Here is a 20,032-nt window from a genome sequence, read left to right on the forward strand (position 1 = left end):
TATACTGGAGACCCCAAGCCTATAATATATTATGCGAAGTAAAGAAATACAGAAATGGGAGGTGGTCAAAACCAGTTTTAGGGGTAACAAGAGAAGAAAGGACAAGTATCCAACATATGTAAGACAATCCCCATTTATCCAGTAAAATTGATGTAAAATGTAGTTGCAGATCAGTGAAGGAAGGACAAAGTGTAAAAGTAGCCCCACGTGGACCCTGGAGCAAAGAGGAAGAAAGCACCAGCATCATACTCCTCCCAGCAAAGAACCTGAAACGCTGACAACTCATCATAGCACCCCCTTGCCCCAAACAGAAGCCAATGAACGATCTCAAGACCCAGACAGAAACAGCGGAAGAGTAACCATATCAGAGAAAGGGAAAGATACTAGGAAGTGTGTTCATAACAATTTTAATTGTGTTGTTATTATTGAGATTTTTTTGTCCTTGTAATAGAAAGAAAATGAAAATAATGAAAAAAACCCTTTTTTGTATCTGGTTTAATAATAATTCTTTGTTGTAGTGTTAAGATTTCAATTACACTAAGAACAGATTCTTGGCTTTAAAATATAAGGTGTGTTTTATTTTGCCCTTAACAGGATTCGGAATGTAACAGTATAGTAATTAATATGGCATATGAAAGCATACTGGCAGTGATTATTAGCAAATGGATTATGTTTTAATTAATAATATGCCAAGAAATGAAGAGTGTACATGTTTTCCTTACTGGAAGAGAGTAAGAGGTAGTTATTTCAATACCTTGCAGATTGTTTTAGCAGAGAAATTTGTATTACAATTTTGGTGATGAATCACACAGGAGATGCTTATGCGAAAGTACAAAAGTATAGAAACTGAAAGTGTGGTAACAAAAGTGAGGTGAAAGAGATATTTTGAAAGGCCAAAACATTAGCTGAAACAGTAAAACATCAAAAGAGAACAGACGCATAGAGTGCACAACTGTGGCTCTTTGAAAGTGAGTTTTCTATGACAAGTCATTTTACTCAAATTACTGTATTTAATTTACATTCTCTAGGGCCAAGTCTGCTTCCATATGGAAAGAATTAAAAAAACCCACCCCAGTTTATATACGGTCATATACTTTATGAATTTCTCAAATTACTGAAGATCCTTAATGCTTGACAATACAAATACACTGTCTCACAACATGGTAACATCTTAAAAAAAATATGTAGGAGTTACAATAGTGGGGAGAAACAAATTCCAAGTATTATCTCATTGAAAAGGAAGGAGTTAACAATATGGTTGTTTATCCTGAAGGCATCTTTCGTCTTCTTCCAGACTCTTAGTGACCAAGAAAAACTAATTTATTACACCACATCCTGGATCTGCCATGATTTTCTTTCATCATACACGCCTCTTTACTATTTCAAAATGACCTTTTCAGGGGCCAAAATACATTCTCCAGCTTCTCCCTTGTTCTCTTCCACTCTTCTTCAACTACTTTAAGTATCCTAAAGAAGAGAGCATTTCTATGATATCCCCTCAAGCAAGCATTTGGTATGCTACAGACAGCATGACATTCAAGCTCATTTTGCTGTGATCTCCTATTACAAATCGTCTGGGTAAAAAAAAAAAAAAAAAAAAACAACAAACCAAACATTGGAAAGTACAGACTTCTATCTGTTTGTAAATTACACTTGAAATAAACACCATTATTTGTAGAACAGATGCACGCAACTATGATATGTGATACATCACACTAATACACAACGCTTACCATTCCAAACCCCACAGTTTCCATAGGATCCCAAACTTCGGGATCCAAAATTTCCAAAACACTTAGTTCACTCACTATTATTGTCAGCTGGTGTTTCCTAGAATAAAACTTTGCCAAATTCATTCCTACGAATAAGCAACTTGTAATATGTGATTAATGACTTCATAGTTACCTTACAGGTTTATACTGTATTTATTTCAATGGAATAATTCATAAGCAGAGAACTGGCCCTTTTCCACAGTTTTCTCAGATCTTGTTGAAGCACAAAGGATAAAAACAGGAGAAGAGAAGATTCAAGCTGAGGCACTTTGAGCAGTTAGATTTTTCAAACTCCACTTATCCAGGAGTAGAGTCTGGTACTTCAGCAGTTTTACAGAGAAGAGCACCATGAGAAGATTTCACCCCCTTACCAAGGACCACCCCTTTCATCCACCTGCTCCCTTCTTTCTCCTTGTCAGACTCCAAGAAGAACACTTTAACTGCTGCATGCCACCTGAATTAGCAGGGAGTTCAGGGTTTAGCTATTTCAAGAGCTTCCAGATTTAGGTAGCTTATTCTGCATCCAAATGATAAAAGCAAACAGAGTAGATCTACATTATTGACTGGTGTAGTACAGAGAGGGAAGACAAATTTGCTACAATACATTATGGTTCCAGGACCAAATGTCCACAGCACGTCTTTAGTGGTGATTGATAAAGTTCACTTCTATTACCAGTCCTAGGCGAGTACACTGTATACATAGACAGATTGCTCAAGGACTTCGTTAACAAATTGCAAGTGGTGCTTTCTTGATGGCTTCAGAGTGCATGACTTCAGCCTTAGTTTCACTAAGAGGGAAACTGCTTTGAGCTCACCCATGGTGCACTTGTGTGTACATCACAAGGCTCCCAAGAAGAGTCACAAGCTAATAAGCACCAAGAGTCCCACCAGAACGCTGAACTGCTAGCAAGACACAACTTTACAGGTACCTGCGCAGAATTTCTTGACTGTTCTTGGTCTTGCAAGCTTTGGTCAAATGACTTTGGTTTAATACATTGCTTTCTCAAAGGCGTAAGTTTTGTTTAACACTATCTGCCAGTTTATTAAAATTACTAGGGACTTAAAAAGCCATTTGGTACGCATGTTGAAGTGAAGCTTCCTCCTAGCAGATACTATACAAACACGATCATTAGATTTCTCTCTGCAAGTTAGACCCCAGAACATGACAAAATACTTTGCAACATAAGAAAATAATGAAATTCTAGATTCATTTATGAATATAGTTAAATACAAGCATCATTTCAAAAAAAGGGAGACACAGGCAGCCAGTTCTGTACCTAATTTCTATACTGTTCTGTATATGTTAGTTTTAGCCATTTTACAATTATTGTTTTAAAAGAAATGTAATTTATCCAGTTTAACTTTGCTTTTGTAACTCAACAAAGGCTACAGAGCTGCAAGATCTGTACTCAATTTCTAAATAACAATCTGTCACTTATTAGAATCTCCAATAACAGATATACAATTCAAGGACGGGGACTACAACACACAAGCAAAGAAAATGGGTTTCTCTATCTTTAAAAGGTACAGGGCGTCTCTAAAATCTCTAACTATGGAAGAAAAGGAAATTAATAACTTGCATTTATTGCTGTTCTTTTGAGATGCCTATCTACCCGTGTAGAGGAGCCTGACTTTTTCCAGCTGTATCTTTGAATAAAACACATTACATTTTTATCCTCAATCCCAGAAGGGGTAAAAAAGCCACCAGTAGCCATGATACCACTTCAAGCTCTTTGGAGCAATAACTGATGATGAATGTACTGTATGGTATAGGTACTGTGGAGCGTATCAGCACAGAACACACTTCTCATAACCATTAACTGTTACAAACAACAGTAAACACATGCTTTGTCTCCTAATTCAAGTGACTTGACATATTTTGCCCCAATAGAGTCAACTCCTAGGCAGCTGCCTTGGAATCTGAGCACAGATTTTGCCTTCCCAGATTCCACAGGTTTACAGGCAAGTTTGAATATACACATAAAATCAAACTGAAAATTACATGAAGAAAACCACAGTAGCATCCTGGTAAAGAAAAATGTTTTAAAAAGCCCCCTTTGTAGCCCACATTCTAGCAAACTGAACAAACAACTCTCAGCACCAGAACTGTTTGTCTAAAATGCAGCAATTCCTTATCTAAAACGTTAGAAGTTTGCCCAGTTTATAGCATCTGACCTTTTTCCTCTCTGCTTCAGAAATGAAGAGTCTTGACAAGAATCTGAATTGCTTCTTCTTATCAGTACAAAAGGACAGGACTCTGCAAATATCTAAGGACTGAAGTCCTTCCTCAGCTTTGTGCTAGCATGTCAGAGGGGAAAATATCCATCGATGAATAGTAGGATTTGAATTAAAGTCTAAAATAAACTAGGGGATACATTTTAGATGTGATCTCAAAAGACATCTTTTGGGATACCATGTGCTTTGACTCATCACACGGTTTGCCATTTTAAAAGTGTTCTGGGTAACGTTGCAAGTAAAAAATGCCTAAGGCAGATGAGATACCACCAAGTTTGCAGTGGCTATCCAACGAGAGGATGAACCATAATGGCATTGCTGTTGGCACTCTAATGTTGAGGACAAAACCAATTCAACAGTCTTGAGTGAATTGGCATTGGAATCAATGTGTGAGATGAAAAGCTCTGGTCTTGCTTCTTAAAGTCTATCAAAACCATGAGATGGATCACTAAAAACAACATTCCTAAACTTCTCTTAAGACAGTACTGAAATAACACCCATGAGACACACTTTTGATATCATGAAGGTTATCAAATAAAAATTCAGTCCACATTTCTGAGATCCTCTGTTCTCCTGCTATTAAAAACAGCAGAGGCACTTTATGCAGGTAATTTTTTTCTAATTTTTAGGAACAGATGATTCAATGAGGCAGAGACATACCGCCCATTTTTAATTAAAAAAAAATATCCAACATCTGGGAGCATAAAAGCTCTTCAAAACGACACTAAGCAGCTCTGAAAAAAAATAGGGAAAAAAAAACGAAGAGACTTGTCTGTTTGCAACAATACAGTTTTCAGCTACTGAATTCCAGCATATCTAGTGAAAGCATTTCAGTTGAAATTAAAAATGTTATTTTCCATATGGTTAGGTGATGCTGGATACCTAGCAGTACAACACCTCCCAAACCCAATCAAACCCCCAAACTACAGCTTTCAGAAAAAAGCTCCTGTGTTTTCTCAGTTCCCCAACATCTGTAAAAAGAACTGTCAATAAGGACACAAAAGAATTGCCAATACTACTGTAAAAAACGTGAGCTTCCTGTACGTTTTTAATGGCATCTTGCCAGGCTTTCCCAGTTTAATTTGGGTTTTAGAGTTCAAAAAAGGAAAAAAATATTCATGAAGACTATAATTCTTTAGAATGAAGTATTTATTAGTTATTTATACACTTCATAAAAGCATTTTATTAGGCATGACTTGCTCCCCTTAACTAGACATCATCTTCTCCATTTTCCTTTTAATGAAGCTTTTATGAAAAAGGAAGTTCTAAGGTTCTACTGGTAGAAAACACCGTGTAAGACATCATAACTACGGGCAGGTACCTTAGAATGAATATATCAATGACTGTCCATTTCTTGTATGGATCTTGACATATGCTAGTCATTTTACAGAACTGAGGTCATCTGTGCAAAAGCCGGCAATTGGGAATCCCCTGATTCCATCAAAAAGAACTCAGAACATGAACTTTTATGTCCATATAGATCTGAATAAAAAGCAAAAGGACTTCTAGTAGCTGCAGGATGCTTTGCTAAAACATCATTTGGCAGTATGGGGGCTTTGACAACATTGTGAAGGCAAAAGAACAGTAAATTACTAAAAAGGGATTGCTATATACTTTCAGATGTAAGATCTTTTTCTAAAGTATTCTCTAAGTGCTATTCATTTTAAAGTAAACATAATTTTACAGTAAACATAATTTTACAGTAAACATAATTTTACAGTAAACATAATTTTACAGTAAATAGTAGTAGCAACAACAAATGTCATTTTAATTCCTTTTAACTCTATTATTGCTTGTCAATACAATCAGCAGGATGACAACTACTGAATGGCATTAATATTATTTCTTAAAAATGTTTGATCACATTTCGATATTGACCCTGTCCACAGGGGTTCAGTTGAATGCGATTAGGATGCTTTCTACATTGCAATTTACAGTTACATTCAGATGTAAAAGTGTCCAGGTGCTGCTAAGGAGAACAGCAAATATTTTAAGAAACAATTTGTGTGTTAATTTTCTTAATTTAATTAGGAAGATAATTGTGTCTTCCATGATTTATTGATGTGGGATTGTAATAGAATGGTTCTTGATTTGCAGAACTGATTTTTGACCTCTGCAAGACAAAAAAAAGCAATTCCGCAAAACATTCAAACATTAAACTTCTTAACTTGAACCCTGAGGTATGAAATTGGAATAAAATCGCTGTCTCCAGACACACAGTGCATGTTAAACACAGGAAATACCACTGATTACATAGTTTTATTTGATTTTTGACACAAACATCTATTTTGGTGTGCTAATTATTGTTGTCCTCAGGTGATCTCTAGGAGTCCAAAAAAAAGTTAGACTGATATATATCAAATTTGAGCTTTCTGGTGGTAGTGCATCTTTAAAAAAGCATTATCATTGAAAAATACTGATAATCTAGAGAAATACATGGCACTAAATATGAGAGACTTACTTTGGAAAAGAACTGTCAAAACTCTGTGCTACAGCAGAGTTTCCTTCCTCAATGTACCGGGTAGATTAACAAACTGCTTAAACAAAGAACATATGCCATGTACACCAGCAGGAAATGCTATGATAGCACGAGAGAAAACAGCATTATCTGTAGCCATTATTAAGAGTAACAGCAAATATTAAGGCACTCTGAACAAAGTGCTTGCTTAAAGATCTTGTTAATCATTTAGGTGTATAAAATGAGTTAGAGACCAATTGGTACTAGATACCTTCATCTTTGAAATGATGTAATAAAAGCTGTCAATGGGCGCATCAGCTGAAAGCATCACGAAAGAAAGTATCTTCTCATATTGTTGAATCAGAGGCAGAACAGCAAACCATCAATACGATGTGGCTTTGCAAAGGCAAAACCAATTACAGGATATTATCAGTAACCTACTTCTAGCAGAGCTAAAATACACAGAATCATAGGAAAGCCCAAGGTGGAAGGGACCTCAAAAGACCATCTCGTCCAAGCTTTTGTGGGAAAGGGAGCCTAGATGACAAATAAAATATGATGGCTGCTGCCCAAGTAAACTCATATTCATCTACAAACCCAGCCAATGTGCTTTCAAGACAAGGGTAATTCATAGTGACGGAAGTTGAGAAAAAGTCTTTAAAATGTAAATAACCATTTACATGGAAAGAGAAGAAAATCTTGGCTTATATTGTACAAAATACATGGCCAAATGTTTAAAAAGTACTGTTCTCAATTAATATATTGCTAATACAGAAGGAAGGAGCTTCTATTAAGCTGTAAAATGTTGGATTGGACTTGATAACCCTAGACACTGTTCTAGTGTGGATAACCATGCTCCCGACTCAGCGTCCCTGAAAATTAAGCCTCAGATGCTGCTTCTCAGATTTTTCTCTTCTGTCAGTCACAATGATGGCAGAACTTAAATTAGTAACAAGTAGTTATTGATACATCTTAACAGTCATCTACCATCCTTACATGCTATTTCCTAACGAAAACTGAGACAGCTGACTAGGCGGCACTGTCCACATTTTTACCAGTCTACTCAGTGATTTGAAAACCATAATGTAAATGAAACACACTGCAATACACTATTAAGCACATTAAACCTCAATTCCAAATTGACTATTGGCTAGTTTTAGAATTTCCTCAGAGTTAACCCTATACATCATCCTATTCTCATTTAGGTTAACAGTGGGATGTTAAGGGCAGTACTACTGAAAACCAGTTTTGGAAAGATTCCACTTTTTCTTTGTTTCTTAGGGGTTTTTACAATTTCTTACCAACTTATAAAAGCCTTTGTTAATTTTCTTAACCTTTCATTACTCTAAAGTGATACAGTGTGACACTAAATATCCATGCATAACATTACTGCTTTTTACAAAAAAGGGCAAGTTGAACAATAGCAATGAACATTAGTAACACTTTTTCTTAGAAATATTTTCCTTGTTTAAGTTCAAACAAAAATCTGCAGCTAACTATCAGAGAATTTGCTAATTTTCCATGAATCGCTCCTAGTAACTGATACTCACTGCTTATGAGAATTAGCCCCAAAATCTAGGTTATGAATCTTCATCTGATAGTACCATTCTGAACAAGGTATCAATGCAAATGTTTGTGATTTACTGTGCAAGTAATGAAGCCACATATACTAAGATAAGAAACTATAAAAAGCATAGTAGTGAGGAAAGTCTGCATACCAGAGCTGCCATGGCCCAGCCAGTTTTGTTGTAGATGACTCTAAGTTTATTTCTTCGCAAATATAACAAGCCAACACAACAAGAGATACCAGAAGAGCCAGTGCAATCGTACCAGAATAGTTAGGAGGCCTGAACACTCTAATCTGGAAAAAAATAAATGCAAATACAGATTGGAAATAAATAAATACATACAGAGCACCTTCCAGATAAACAACAGGGAGCATCTGAAATCTGGTTTGATAGTCAGAAAGACCAATCCTTATTAAAAAAAAAAAAAAAAAAAAAAAAAAAATCAAAACAGTACTTCCTTTAAAAAGCGCATAATATGGAAAAAAGTTTTAAGTATCATTTTGAACTTTCAACTCCAAAACATTATTTCTTCAATAGATTTGCAGGTTGTGTCTGAAATAGGAGCAGCTACCTTTGGTTCTATCTGTTTTGTATATAGTTTTGCAAAGCATGTTCTACTTATTAACAACTAGTTACCACAATTATCACTGCTTGTTTTCATCCAGAATAAGACTGGATTTAACAAAGCAAGAATGGAATATAATCTGCAAACTTCAGAAGTTACCACAAGTACCACAGCTATTTTTTTTTTTGATGTGTTCTAGGAGCCTATACTTGAGGGGGAAAAAAAACGTATTAAGGAAAGATGGAAAATTGTCATCAGCCTGTCTCAGACTACAAAGATACTTTTTAAATTGTCGAAAGACTTACATGAACATCTGTTCTGTCAGCTATCCATTTAGCTAGCTGCTCAGCTGCAAATCCGATCCTCTGCAGGTCAAATGTGTCAGCTCTCTTGGGTTTACCTTTTGGAGGAAAATGCATGAAAGTCGTAGCAGAGTTCATATTCAGCTACAAAACCAGGAAAAATAGCAGAAAAAAAAAATTAGTACTCTATTCTCAAAAAATGTTTACCTTTATATATAAGACAACAACAAGTCTAATTACCGTGAAAAAATATTATTTGCCTCCATATTTAGTCTTTAATACATCTTCATGTATAGTCCCTGCAAAAAGAGTGCTCAGAATATTCCTTTCTATTTTCTTTCATAGATGCTTTGGATGTTTAATTATTCAGAGTATTTCACCCACAAGGTTTTCTGAGTAAGACCATATTCTTTAAACTTCTCACACACTGGAAGAACTTTCCTGCAATTAGTAGAACAGAGACCCCACACCCATCCAATCTAGTAAAGTATATTGCGTTGTAACTCTAGGGGAGGAAAAAAAATGTTCAAATAGCTTGACACTGTTTCTCTTGGCTAGCTTCCACGAGTCCAAAGTTAACTAGTCTAAACTATTCACCTAGATTTCCACTGGCTTCAAGACAGACTAGTCCTTTTTGAACCCAGAAAGGCTTAGATAACTAGTTTAGACTACATAACTTGCTCTGCAAATTACATGACTGTTAATCTATGTGTTGATGTCACTGGAGGTATAAACGGTATATCAAAAACCTGAAAGGTGATAAACAAATAGATTTACATTTGCATTTGCCACTTTAAATTTTGACTTCAACTTTGCAAGGATGTATAGGAAAATATTATTTTGCTATATAAAATTCCTCCATATTCAATCCACTTCAAAAATAAGTGCAATAAAAACATTTGAATAATTGAAAATTAACATAAAACAAAAGCAGGGGAAAATATTTTAAGATGATGAAATATGGAAATCTTTAAATAACAAATGCAGAGTAAACTTGCTTGTTTCATTCCTGCAAAATGAATTTTATCGCATTACCAAAACATAATATTTAATCAAGTACAGAACTGAATTATCATCAGAAATTGCCAACTATTAAAATATTTTCCATCTAAAGCAAAAAATAGCCCCCTTTGTTAGTGGAACTGATTTGGAAATAAAAATATTCTAAGAAAGGCTAAGACAAATGTTATGAAATAGTTTCAGAAAATATTTTGTAAGATACAGAAACCTTCTGGCATTGTACAGAAGTTTGAGGCAGTTGGTTTGCAACTATATATGTTTATTTCTCTATAAACAGTAAAAAGCTAAAAATCAGTGCCACATTAATTTTGTGGGTTTTTTCCTATGGCATCAGTATTTCATGACCTGTTTGCATGTATAAACATATGGTCATATCTACACTTCCCTAAATCCACCTTAAAAATAGGCATTAGTATCCCTTATTCTTAACCCTGCATTTCTCCAGACAGTAAAAAAAACTTACAAATTTTATCTAATTTGGTCTAACTTTTACACGACGTTAAGACGCATACTACCTGAAATAAACTGAATCTGTGCCTTTCGCACAAGGAATAACCTGGACTGGACTATTCTAATAGCAGTGATTGGCTTAAGGCAAGATCAAACAACAGATTTTTGTACTATTGTAACCATGTAGGATAATGTAAGATGATTTTGAACTAAAATTTTTAAAGCAAAATCTTAAGCCATTAATAACCATTCTTTATGCAACACATTCTAAGATTCAATTGGAAGCAAAAAATATTTACTAAACACAGTAATTAAACTTTTTTAAAACTATTAAGTATTTTAAAAATAAATATTAAACAGAGAACTTCAAAACTTGTCACTCCTCTTAATCTGCATTTTAGCTTCAATCAATGGATGATTAGCAGAAAAAAAGCATGTCAGTATTTAGTACTAATTTTCAAGGACGCATTTGCCTTACTACTCAGTTTAAGAGGGGGCCTTAGAATGTTCTCCAACAATTGATTTTTTCACTCTTCATAGCCAATATATAAAATCTAAAAAAAATCTAAACCAGTCTCCTTGCTTTCCCTGAAAGAACTTCCAGATTAATACAAATATTACTGGAGATGAAGAACATTGTATTACATAAAAGGCAATTAAAAGGCTTTTTTAGTTAAGAGCTTTTTTCCCCTAAAACTAAAGGAAATCTTTAGATACAATGTTAGCTGCATTCCAGTTAATTCTAGAAAAATGACATTAACAATGGGTTGGAGAAAAATTTGCACATATATATATATATAATGTAATCTATAAACAAGAACATTATAAACTACACTTGGAAAATAGTGGAAGCAGCTACTTGTGTAATCGGTCTTCGCTAATGTCACGGAAACATTTACACGTGCCTGGTGTTTATAACCAGGAAGACTTTATATAAGAAACAGAGGTACACATCTACACACAGAAAATAATTTGTCTTGTATCATTTCGCAAATAAACATGTACTTCTAAAAATTAAGAATGTTTTACAGTATCCAACATTTACCTGTTGAAAAACATCTGCCCCTTCATCATAATCCACTATTGTGAAAAACAGTTTATTTGAAAAAGCAGATGAAATACCGCCATGAATTAGCCAGCACTTGATATATTCTTCATTAGCTTGCCTGTTAAGGAAAAGAAACAAACGTACATCCATGTGGCATTTGCTGGCAAAAAAACATTCTATAAGCAGCTGCAGCGGTTAGACAAATTACACCTGCAGTATCATTCTCAACACCCATGCTATCAATTAAAAAACAGTTTCAGTGAGCTATGCAACTCGTTGCTTCAAACTTGCCTTCTCCAGAATTAGAAATGTGTTAAACCAAACTATACGAGAGGACATCCAAGACGATGTTAACAAAAATTGATGTTTTCTGTATTTAAAAGTCTCAGAAAACAGGGGTGGCCTGAGTGCAAATCTGCTAACAGATCCATGCAAGGGGATGCTTATGTGGCCCTTGAATACAATATCAGGATTTACTAGTTGGGTTTGTTTATTAGGTTCATTTAAAAAGGGACAAAGAAACCCCAAACTAACAAGTTTGTCCTGTCTGCATAGAGAGGAAAGGACAAAAGTAATTCCAGAAGAATAATTCTGGAATCCTTAGCAGCAGAGACATTCTTTAAACACACAATCACAGAACCATAAACCCACATGTTGTTGGCACAGGACAAAATCCGTATCGATGAATAATCCAGCAAAAACAGAAAAGGAAAAAAAAAAAACAAACCAAACCTGAAAAGATCCTTGCAGTAACTTTTGGCTTTGCACAGGCTCCTTTGCTAATTATTTCCATATTACTGATTAATTATACCTCTGTAGAGTCCAAACCAAGTTTCCACCACTTGGCAACATATCTCTGCATGTTGTAAGATGCAGAAGTAGTATAAATAAATGTATTCTGCCACTTTTCTCAAGAACAGTATTTCTATAAAACCATTCCATGTGTTTGATGGTCCAGAATTGCTGTTTATTTAAAAGCTGTAGATGCAAAAATCTGTTTGTTGCAAGAGCAACTCTGCACTAAACCACACATAATACATATTGTGATACAGCAAAGAGGGGGAAGAGGGATGATAGGACCACAGATTTCATAAGACCCTCCCCATCTCCTCATAACTGAGATCAGCCTTAGGCATTAAATACATTACATAAAGCCCCAGCAGAGTTGTGTTGTATCAAGGAATATATTGTGCAAGAGAAAAAAAAAATCCACCATTAAAGAAAGTTAAACCGAAATTTTATCACCTCTTACATGCCTGAAGAATAGATCTTATGAAGCACAACAAAACTCAACTTTCACTCTTACTGAGTAAAACTTGCTACTTAACACACTTATTCAACAGGTAAAGTTTGCAATTATAAAAAATTGCAAACTTTAGATTTAGGCATTAGATCGGTTATTTCTAGAAACAGATACTAACGTTAAGCAGACTAACATATTCACTGTCCTCCTGAAGAGGGCAGTCAGACAACATCAAAGCAATGCTGTAAAATCTTAAGTAATATCTGTAGGGCACTGTTCTGTTAAACCTGCTATATTAAAGCTGGACCACTTTTATTATAAGAACAAGATAAAAATCACTTCATCTTGATGCCATCATTCTTCTTAGTCTACCCTTCACTTGTGATGAAACAGTATTTATGGGCAATTCAAATACTCCAGTTATGCCCCCACTATTTGAGAGAACACTTGCTCCCGCTGATCTCCATGTATTCTGCATCTTTGAACTATTTTGAATGAATCTAATAGATGGAAAGTATACTTCAGAAATTACAATTTTGCAAAAGGTTGTCTTAGATTTTCTATAAAAAATTCAAAGCACAATTTTATCCTCACACTGAAGATAGCAAAGCATTCTGTAATACATCCTCATAGCAGGTCTTGAGGGGTGGTGGTGAAGTGAGAGTAAAACAAGGAGGGGCAGGAATACAAAATTACATGATTACTACATACAGAACTGAAGAATATCCACTACATAATTTCCAATGGATACAATGCTGATTCAATCACATTAATAACTTTTTGTAGCATTGGCTACTCCTTTTCAGATACAATAATAGTAAAAAGCATAAGCACTTGGCTGAAAAAAATCCAACCTCCAATTAACATCAGGCAATATCAACTGTCACTACTTACCTACCTATCTCTATCACTAGCCAATATCAATTCTATCAGTTTGTTTCTAGGAAGTAATGTTAATTATATGAAATTATAATAATAATCATATGAAATACTACAAAGGCATAGGACAGAACTACACTTGGTAGGAACTCAGAATAACAACATGCTACTATTGCTCTTATTAGTTTGATAGGATTTTTTGATAGAGAAGATTGAAATGTTATTGCTGCTACAGTCACCTCTTAAGAATTTCATCCTAACAGCAACACAAGAACTAGCAACAGCTACAACTAACCAGCTACTAGAAAATAGTGGCCAGATCAAAAGGGAATGCTGCGATTAGATTTACCTAGAAAATTCAACATACTGAAGAATAAGCTGCTAAGTAAATGCTCTACAAAAATTTCTTCCATTACGCAAGAGGTGCTCATGAAATATTAAAACTTTTATTTAAAAAGATTAATTATGTGGGTGTCTATGGCAGATAATCAGATTTGTATAGCTTGAGCTATATTAAATTAGATTAATTTTATTCTATTAGTCCAACATTATAGTAAGGAAAACACAAACAGAATTTTAGGAAAAGAATAAAAGAGACCGTGGAATGATTTGCCAAAGAAAGCAGTAAAGCATTATTTTTTGGCACACTATGGACTGTACAAAACACTTACAAATGTACAATTGGCAAAGACTGCACTACCAGGTCACCTACCTGTTCTTATCCATCTGTTTAAACTAAACTGTGATCAGTGCTACAATTTACCTCCAAAACAACTTTTAGCTTTTATTTGGAATGGTTTTCCCAAAATGAAAAGAAGGAGCTAAGTGCATATTTTAACAACTTCTCAACGTTGAGAAGATAAATTCAGAATGCTTATTGGCTTTTATTTTTTAGGCTGACTCATAATGTCATGATGAAAAACAGTAAAGAATCTACAAATGTGCACAGAAAATTCACCACACACAACACAAAATGAAGAGAGTATGGACACTAGTTGAAAACAACATTGTTTATGCAATCTAGATATTTATATAGGATAAATATAAATATACAGGTATTATATTAGATATAATTAGATATTATATTAGATATAATAAATATATAGATAGCATGGATTTTATCTTGCTTTCTCCTATTTACAGCATCCCATGAAGTTTCCAATATTCTGCAGATGAAAAGAAACTACGAGATCATATTTTGTAGAAGTTGCAAAGTAAAAAAAATAAAAAATAATTGTGAGCACAGACAGAATAAGGAGCCTCTTATGATCCAAGTATAAAATTACTGCCCTGTTAAACAGGACTCATCAATACTTCTATCAAGATCCTAAAGTGCACTGGAAAAGCAATTGCAGAGCTTTCAACAGCTCCTTCCACGTTTTGTGTTCCTTCTTTGAAGAAAAGTTCAAAAGATAATTCCCTCTCAGTACAGTTAAGAGACCTGTCAATGATTTTCTCACTACCCACTCTTGATCAACCAGCAGAAAACTGAACGGCAGAGGATCTTGTTTCTTCTTTCTGATGATACCTCCTTGACTGTCAGAATTCTTTTTGCTCTTGACCTACTCTTTGATCGGCTACTTGAAAACAGTTTTCTGAGATATCTTCTTGAACAGGGAAACCAACAGAATTCCTCTCTTTTCTAGATTAAAAACGTCCTCTTGGAGGTCTCATTGACAGGGTAGATGTTAAGAAAATTATGTGGAATCTCTTCTCTCAGGTATTTTGGCATTTCCTTCTGCACATTTTGAGTCAAGAGCAGAAGGCAGCTACATTCAGAGCCCTTTATGAAACACGTACTACATTAAACTCAAAATTTAAAAATACACAAACTATATGTTGAATTATAACTTAGCTTTTATATAGTCCTGTAAGAAATACAGAAAGAATTGGTCAAGCAGTTGACTGAGCTCATTCTGCAGCAGGATTTCGGCATTAACTACAAGGTTGCTCCAATAGATGCCATTAATAATTTCTGACAGATTTCAGCTTTGTCACTCAAATGCAACAAAAGAAGTCTTTAGAAAAGATGTGCCATACCTGTAAAGTTGACCCATGTCCCTCATGTCCATTATATATGATGTATATACTTTATATTTACACATGCCTATGTAATTATGGACACACATACACCTCCAGCTAATGGGAGTAATCAGTGCTCCTTTCAATATAATGAAACTTCTGATACTTGTAAAAACACAATAGTCTGGTCAACATGGGGGCGAAGAAAATTATTGGCTACGCAAACTCTTCTCCATTACCAGCCACTTCTAGCTGCTTCTTCATAAATACTGTCTTTGCAAAACTGTGTTTTCCAAGAATCTGGAAGCAGCTTTGTTACTTCCACAGTAAAATACTATAAAACATAATCCAGGACTAAAACAACATAATTTTCAGTTTGTGCAGTTTACGATTTTGTCTCCAGAAGTGGTGACCTGCCGTTACTATAGTCTTCCTCTGTTGCGTTTCCCCATTTTTCTCCTGATTAGTTATGATGCTAATTCTAGGCTTTAATCTTGATTTGCAATGATTCAAATAGGCTGTTATGTCCTTAAAAGGCACATTTGGGAATTCACAGGCATAAATAAGCACAGTAGAAAGTACACAAAAGAAAATCTATTTTTTTTTCAGGTAGCTTGAAATTCACAGAGAGATGTACATGTCTAATTTACATGTTTTAATTACTATCACATAACCAAGTAGTGGCACAGGTCAAGGTATAGACCCTATTCACTGAAACTCAGAGCCTCTGACACTGCTCTGATCTTTTCAAGGAACATTAAGAAAAAACCCCAACGAAACGAAATATGCATATTTTTGTTTATGGGCTTCAACTGTTGCGGAAAAAGACTCAAGTGATCAGTTTCATTTCTCTGACCCAGATTTCCCTTTCTAAATGAAAATACCCCAACAATGAGTTTGAAAAACTAACCAGACAAAAACGTGAACCGTTTGGCAAAAACCAAGATATCTCTGATATGCACCTGTATGCAAAGCAGAGAAGGTTACTTCTGCCAGTGAGATGAGAGAAGCAGAACTTCGGAAGTAAAATAAAAGACCTCATATAATTTGCTTATGGAGTGATTAGATTGTACAGCAACAAACAAAACAGAACAAGTTAATGACAACAATGAAAGATGCAGAGGAGCAGTCAGCACAGCGATGGTTTCAGCAGGCTAGAGCTAAAGCCCATGTGCAGCTGAAAATCAAAGCACTAGTACTCAATCAAGTGGAGTGTGTGTGTGTGTGGGGGGGGTCATCAAAGTCTGGTTTGTAAAATAGTGCTGATCTCTTTGGGAAAATGTAATGATAATAAAATGGGGGAACAGATTGCAAGAGACAAGACGACAAAGAGCAGAGAAGCTGGAAGAGAATTTTCACCCAAAAATGCCTTTAAGTGAGGCTAGCAGTTACTGTTTGCCTGGATGCGATACAAAGTACAGGCTGAGAAACAGTCTCTTCATCTCTGTGAAGATGTTGTCAGAGTGACCGTTCTTTTGTTCTCCTTCTTACATACAGAAGTAATTTTTGTCAGTAGTGTGACTGAATGATGTGGGTAACAGAGAGAAACTATCTAGTTAAATGAATACTTAAGCACAAAGGAAAAAGGGAAGCTGGTCTTACACCCTGAGGAGTCACTGTTTAGAGTTAGATTATTTCTGACTGTTTATCCAAACAAAAAAAATCCAAACTGTTTCATAATCAGAGTGCACTGAAAGGCTCTTTAGTATCTGCTTGCAGTGCACTGTTGCACAGGATATATACCAAAAATAGCAGTAACATGAAAAGTCAATTAAGACTAAGTTTAATTTCTTGAGACCAAAACTGTTCAATCAAACACGTTTCCAAACCTGCATGGAAAAAACCCCCCACATCCTCAACTGTTAGAAACACATCCCACCCTGACCAATGACTTCATATTCAAGAGCACATAGGATATCTAATCTGTTATGGTTCATTCATCTCTCAATACCAGCTACATCATATTGAACTTAATTGTTTCAACAGGAAAACTGACATTTATGCTACCACTTACACAGTTGTGAAGACATCAGATGGCTTTCAATAGTTTTTTTGACCAGAAAATTTAAACTCACTTGTCCACAAAGTGAGATGGAAATGTTGTACTCCAAATTCTGCTTTGTGATAAAGACAGAATTTCCTTGAAAAACACTCTAGAGGCATGATTAGAGGCACTACTAACATGCTGCTGGTTTACAGAAGCCTTCATGTGTTAGGACTCAATTGATTCAGACAGCCTACAGATATATTTTCCAGTCCACAGTTTATGAAAATATTTCATTAAGATGAATACAGAACCAACCTCTGTCTCAAAGATGACAAACTGCAATGATAAAGAAACCTTTTCCATTCCACTGGGGGAAAAAAAAAAAAAAAATCTCATGTTCAGTAACCTTTGCTAGAGAATACCTACAAAACACATAATATGCTTTTGTTTTACTTAAAAAAAAGATCAGCTACTTTGAAAGGATTTTTTTTACATACAAAAGTTTCATCCAAATATCTCAAGTCCCAGGGACTTCTTCGTATGTGGTATTTTAAAAGTAAATTAGTATTTGATATCAGTTTGATGCCAGTGCCAGCAACAGAGATGCCCAGAGCCGGGAGAAGGATCACAGGTCAGCAGGAGAGCACCTGAAGTGCAGCACAACGGAATTCCAGCCACTCCAGCCAGTCACCTTCATCCAGGCACAACTTCAGGCCTCTATGCAAACGCACATGGCGTGGGGAACAAACAAGAGGAGCTGGAGACGTGCGATCACCTGTGCGGCTGTGATCTTATCGGCATCACGGAGAAGTGGTGGGGTGGCACCTATGGCTAGAGTGTTGGAATGGAAGGACACAGGCTATTTAGGAAGGACAGGAAGGAGAGAAAAGGGCTGGTCATTGACATGACCAGCTGGAATGCATGGAGCTCTGCCTGGGGATGGATGAGGAGCCAACCAAGACCTTATGAGTCACGATTAAAGAGAGGGCAGGGACAGGTGACACTAAAGTGGGGGGTCTGCTACAGGGCCACCCAAACCAGGAAGACGAAAAAGATAAGGCCCTCTATAGACAGATAGTAGCAGCCTCACGTTCACAAAGCTCTGGTCCTCATGGAGGATTTCAACCACTCTGATACCTGTTGAGGGACAATACAGCAGGGCATAAGCAATCCAGGAGGTTCTCTGAAGTGCACTGAGGATAACTTCTCTTCTCCAAGTGACAGAGAAGCCAACGAGGAGAGGTGTCATGCTTAGACCTTTTCCTCACCAAACAGGGAGGGGCTGGTGCGGGAATGTGAAGCCTCAAGGAATTGTCCGAGCAGCCAGTGGATCATGTTAGGAAAGCTAAAGTCCTGATAGAATTAAATCTGGCCAGGGATGTCAAGGGCAAGAAGAAAAACTTCTATAGGGTAGGTCAGTGATAAAAGGAAAGACTAGGGAGTATGTGGGCCCTCTTTGGAAGGAAATAGGAGACCTGGTACCAGGATATGGAGAAGGTTGAGGTACTCAACGACTTTTTTTGCCTCAGATCTTCACTGGCGAAGTGCTCTAGCCACAGCCACCCCCGTCACAGAAGGCAAAGGGCAGGGTCTGGGAGAATGAAGAACTGCCCACTGTAGGGTAAGATCAGATTCAAGAATATCTAAGGAACCTAAAGGTGCACAAGTCCATGGGACCTGATGAGATGCATCCACAGGTCCTGAAGGAAAACAGGCGGATAAAGTTGCCAAGCCACTATCCATCATATTTGAGAAGCTTGTGGCAGTCCAGTGAAGTTCCCACTGACTGCAGTGTGCGCTTGCAGCCCAGAAAGCCAACCGTGTCCTGGCTGCATCCAAAAGAGGTTGACCAGCAGGTCGAGGGAGGTGATCCTGCCCCTCTACTCTGCTCTTGTGAGACCCCACCTGGAGTACTGCGTCCAGCTCTGAGGGCCCCGGACAGGAGAGACAGGAGCTGCTGGAGCGAGTCCAGAGGAGGGCCACGAAGCTGATCAAGAGGGATGGAGCACCTCTCCTGTGAGGACAGGCTGAGAGAGTTGGGGTTGCTCAGCCTGGAGAAAAGAAGGCTCCGGGGAGGATCTACACTGCGGCTTACCATACCTGAAGGGGGCCTACAGGAAAGATGGTGAGGGGGACTGTTTATCAGGGAGTGTAGTGACAGGGACAAGGGGTAAGCGGTTTAAGCTGAAGGAGGGTCTATTTAGATTAGATGTTAGAAAGAAATTCTCTTTACTTTAGAGTGGTGAGGTGCTGGAACAGGTTGCCCAGAGAGGGTTGTGGATGCCCCCTCCCTGGAAAAGCGTTTAAGACAAGGTTGGACGGGGCTTTGTGGGCAAACGTGGTCTAGTGGAGGGGTGTCCCTGCCCACGCAGGGGGGTTGAACTAGATGATCTTTAAGGTTGCTTCAACCCAAACCATTCTACGATTCTATGACTGGAAAAGGGGAATTATAGGCTGGTCAATCTCACCTCTGCGCCTGGCAA

At 36.7% G+C, this 20,032-nt stretch overlaps 1 protein-coding gene across 1 annotated transcript in view; it reads right to left on the reverse strand.

The window, feature by feature from the left end:
• Positions 1-20,032, reverse strand: part of TUSC3 (tumor suppressor candidate 3) — a 127,312-nt gene that overhangs the window by 56,611 nt on the left and 50,669 nt on the right. The window contains 6 exon segments of the mRNA XM_075752096.1: positions 8,184-8,258; positions 8,261-8,326; positions 8,904-9,044; positions 11,416-11,487; positions 11,489-11,518; positions 11,521-11,536. Coding sequence (XP_075608211.1) covers positions 8,184-8,258; positions 8,261-8,326; positions 8,904-9,044; positions 11,416-11,487; positions 11,489-11,518; positions 11,521-11,536 — 400 coding nt within the window.

The sequence above is a fragment of the Balearica regulorum genome, chromosome 4, assembly GCF_011004875.1.
Source record: "Balearica regulorum gibbericeps isolate bBalReg1 chromosome 4, bBalReg1.pri, whole genome shotgun sequence".
NCBI lineage: Eukaryota > Metazoa > Chordata > Aves > Gruiformes > Gruidae > Balearica > Balearica regulorum.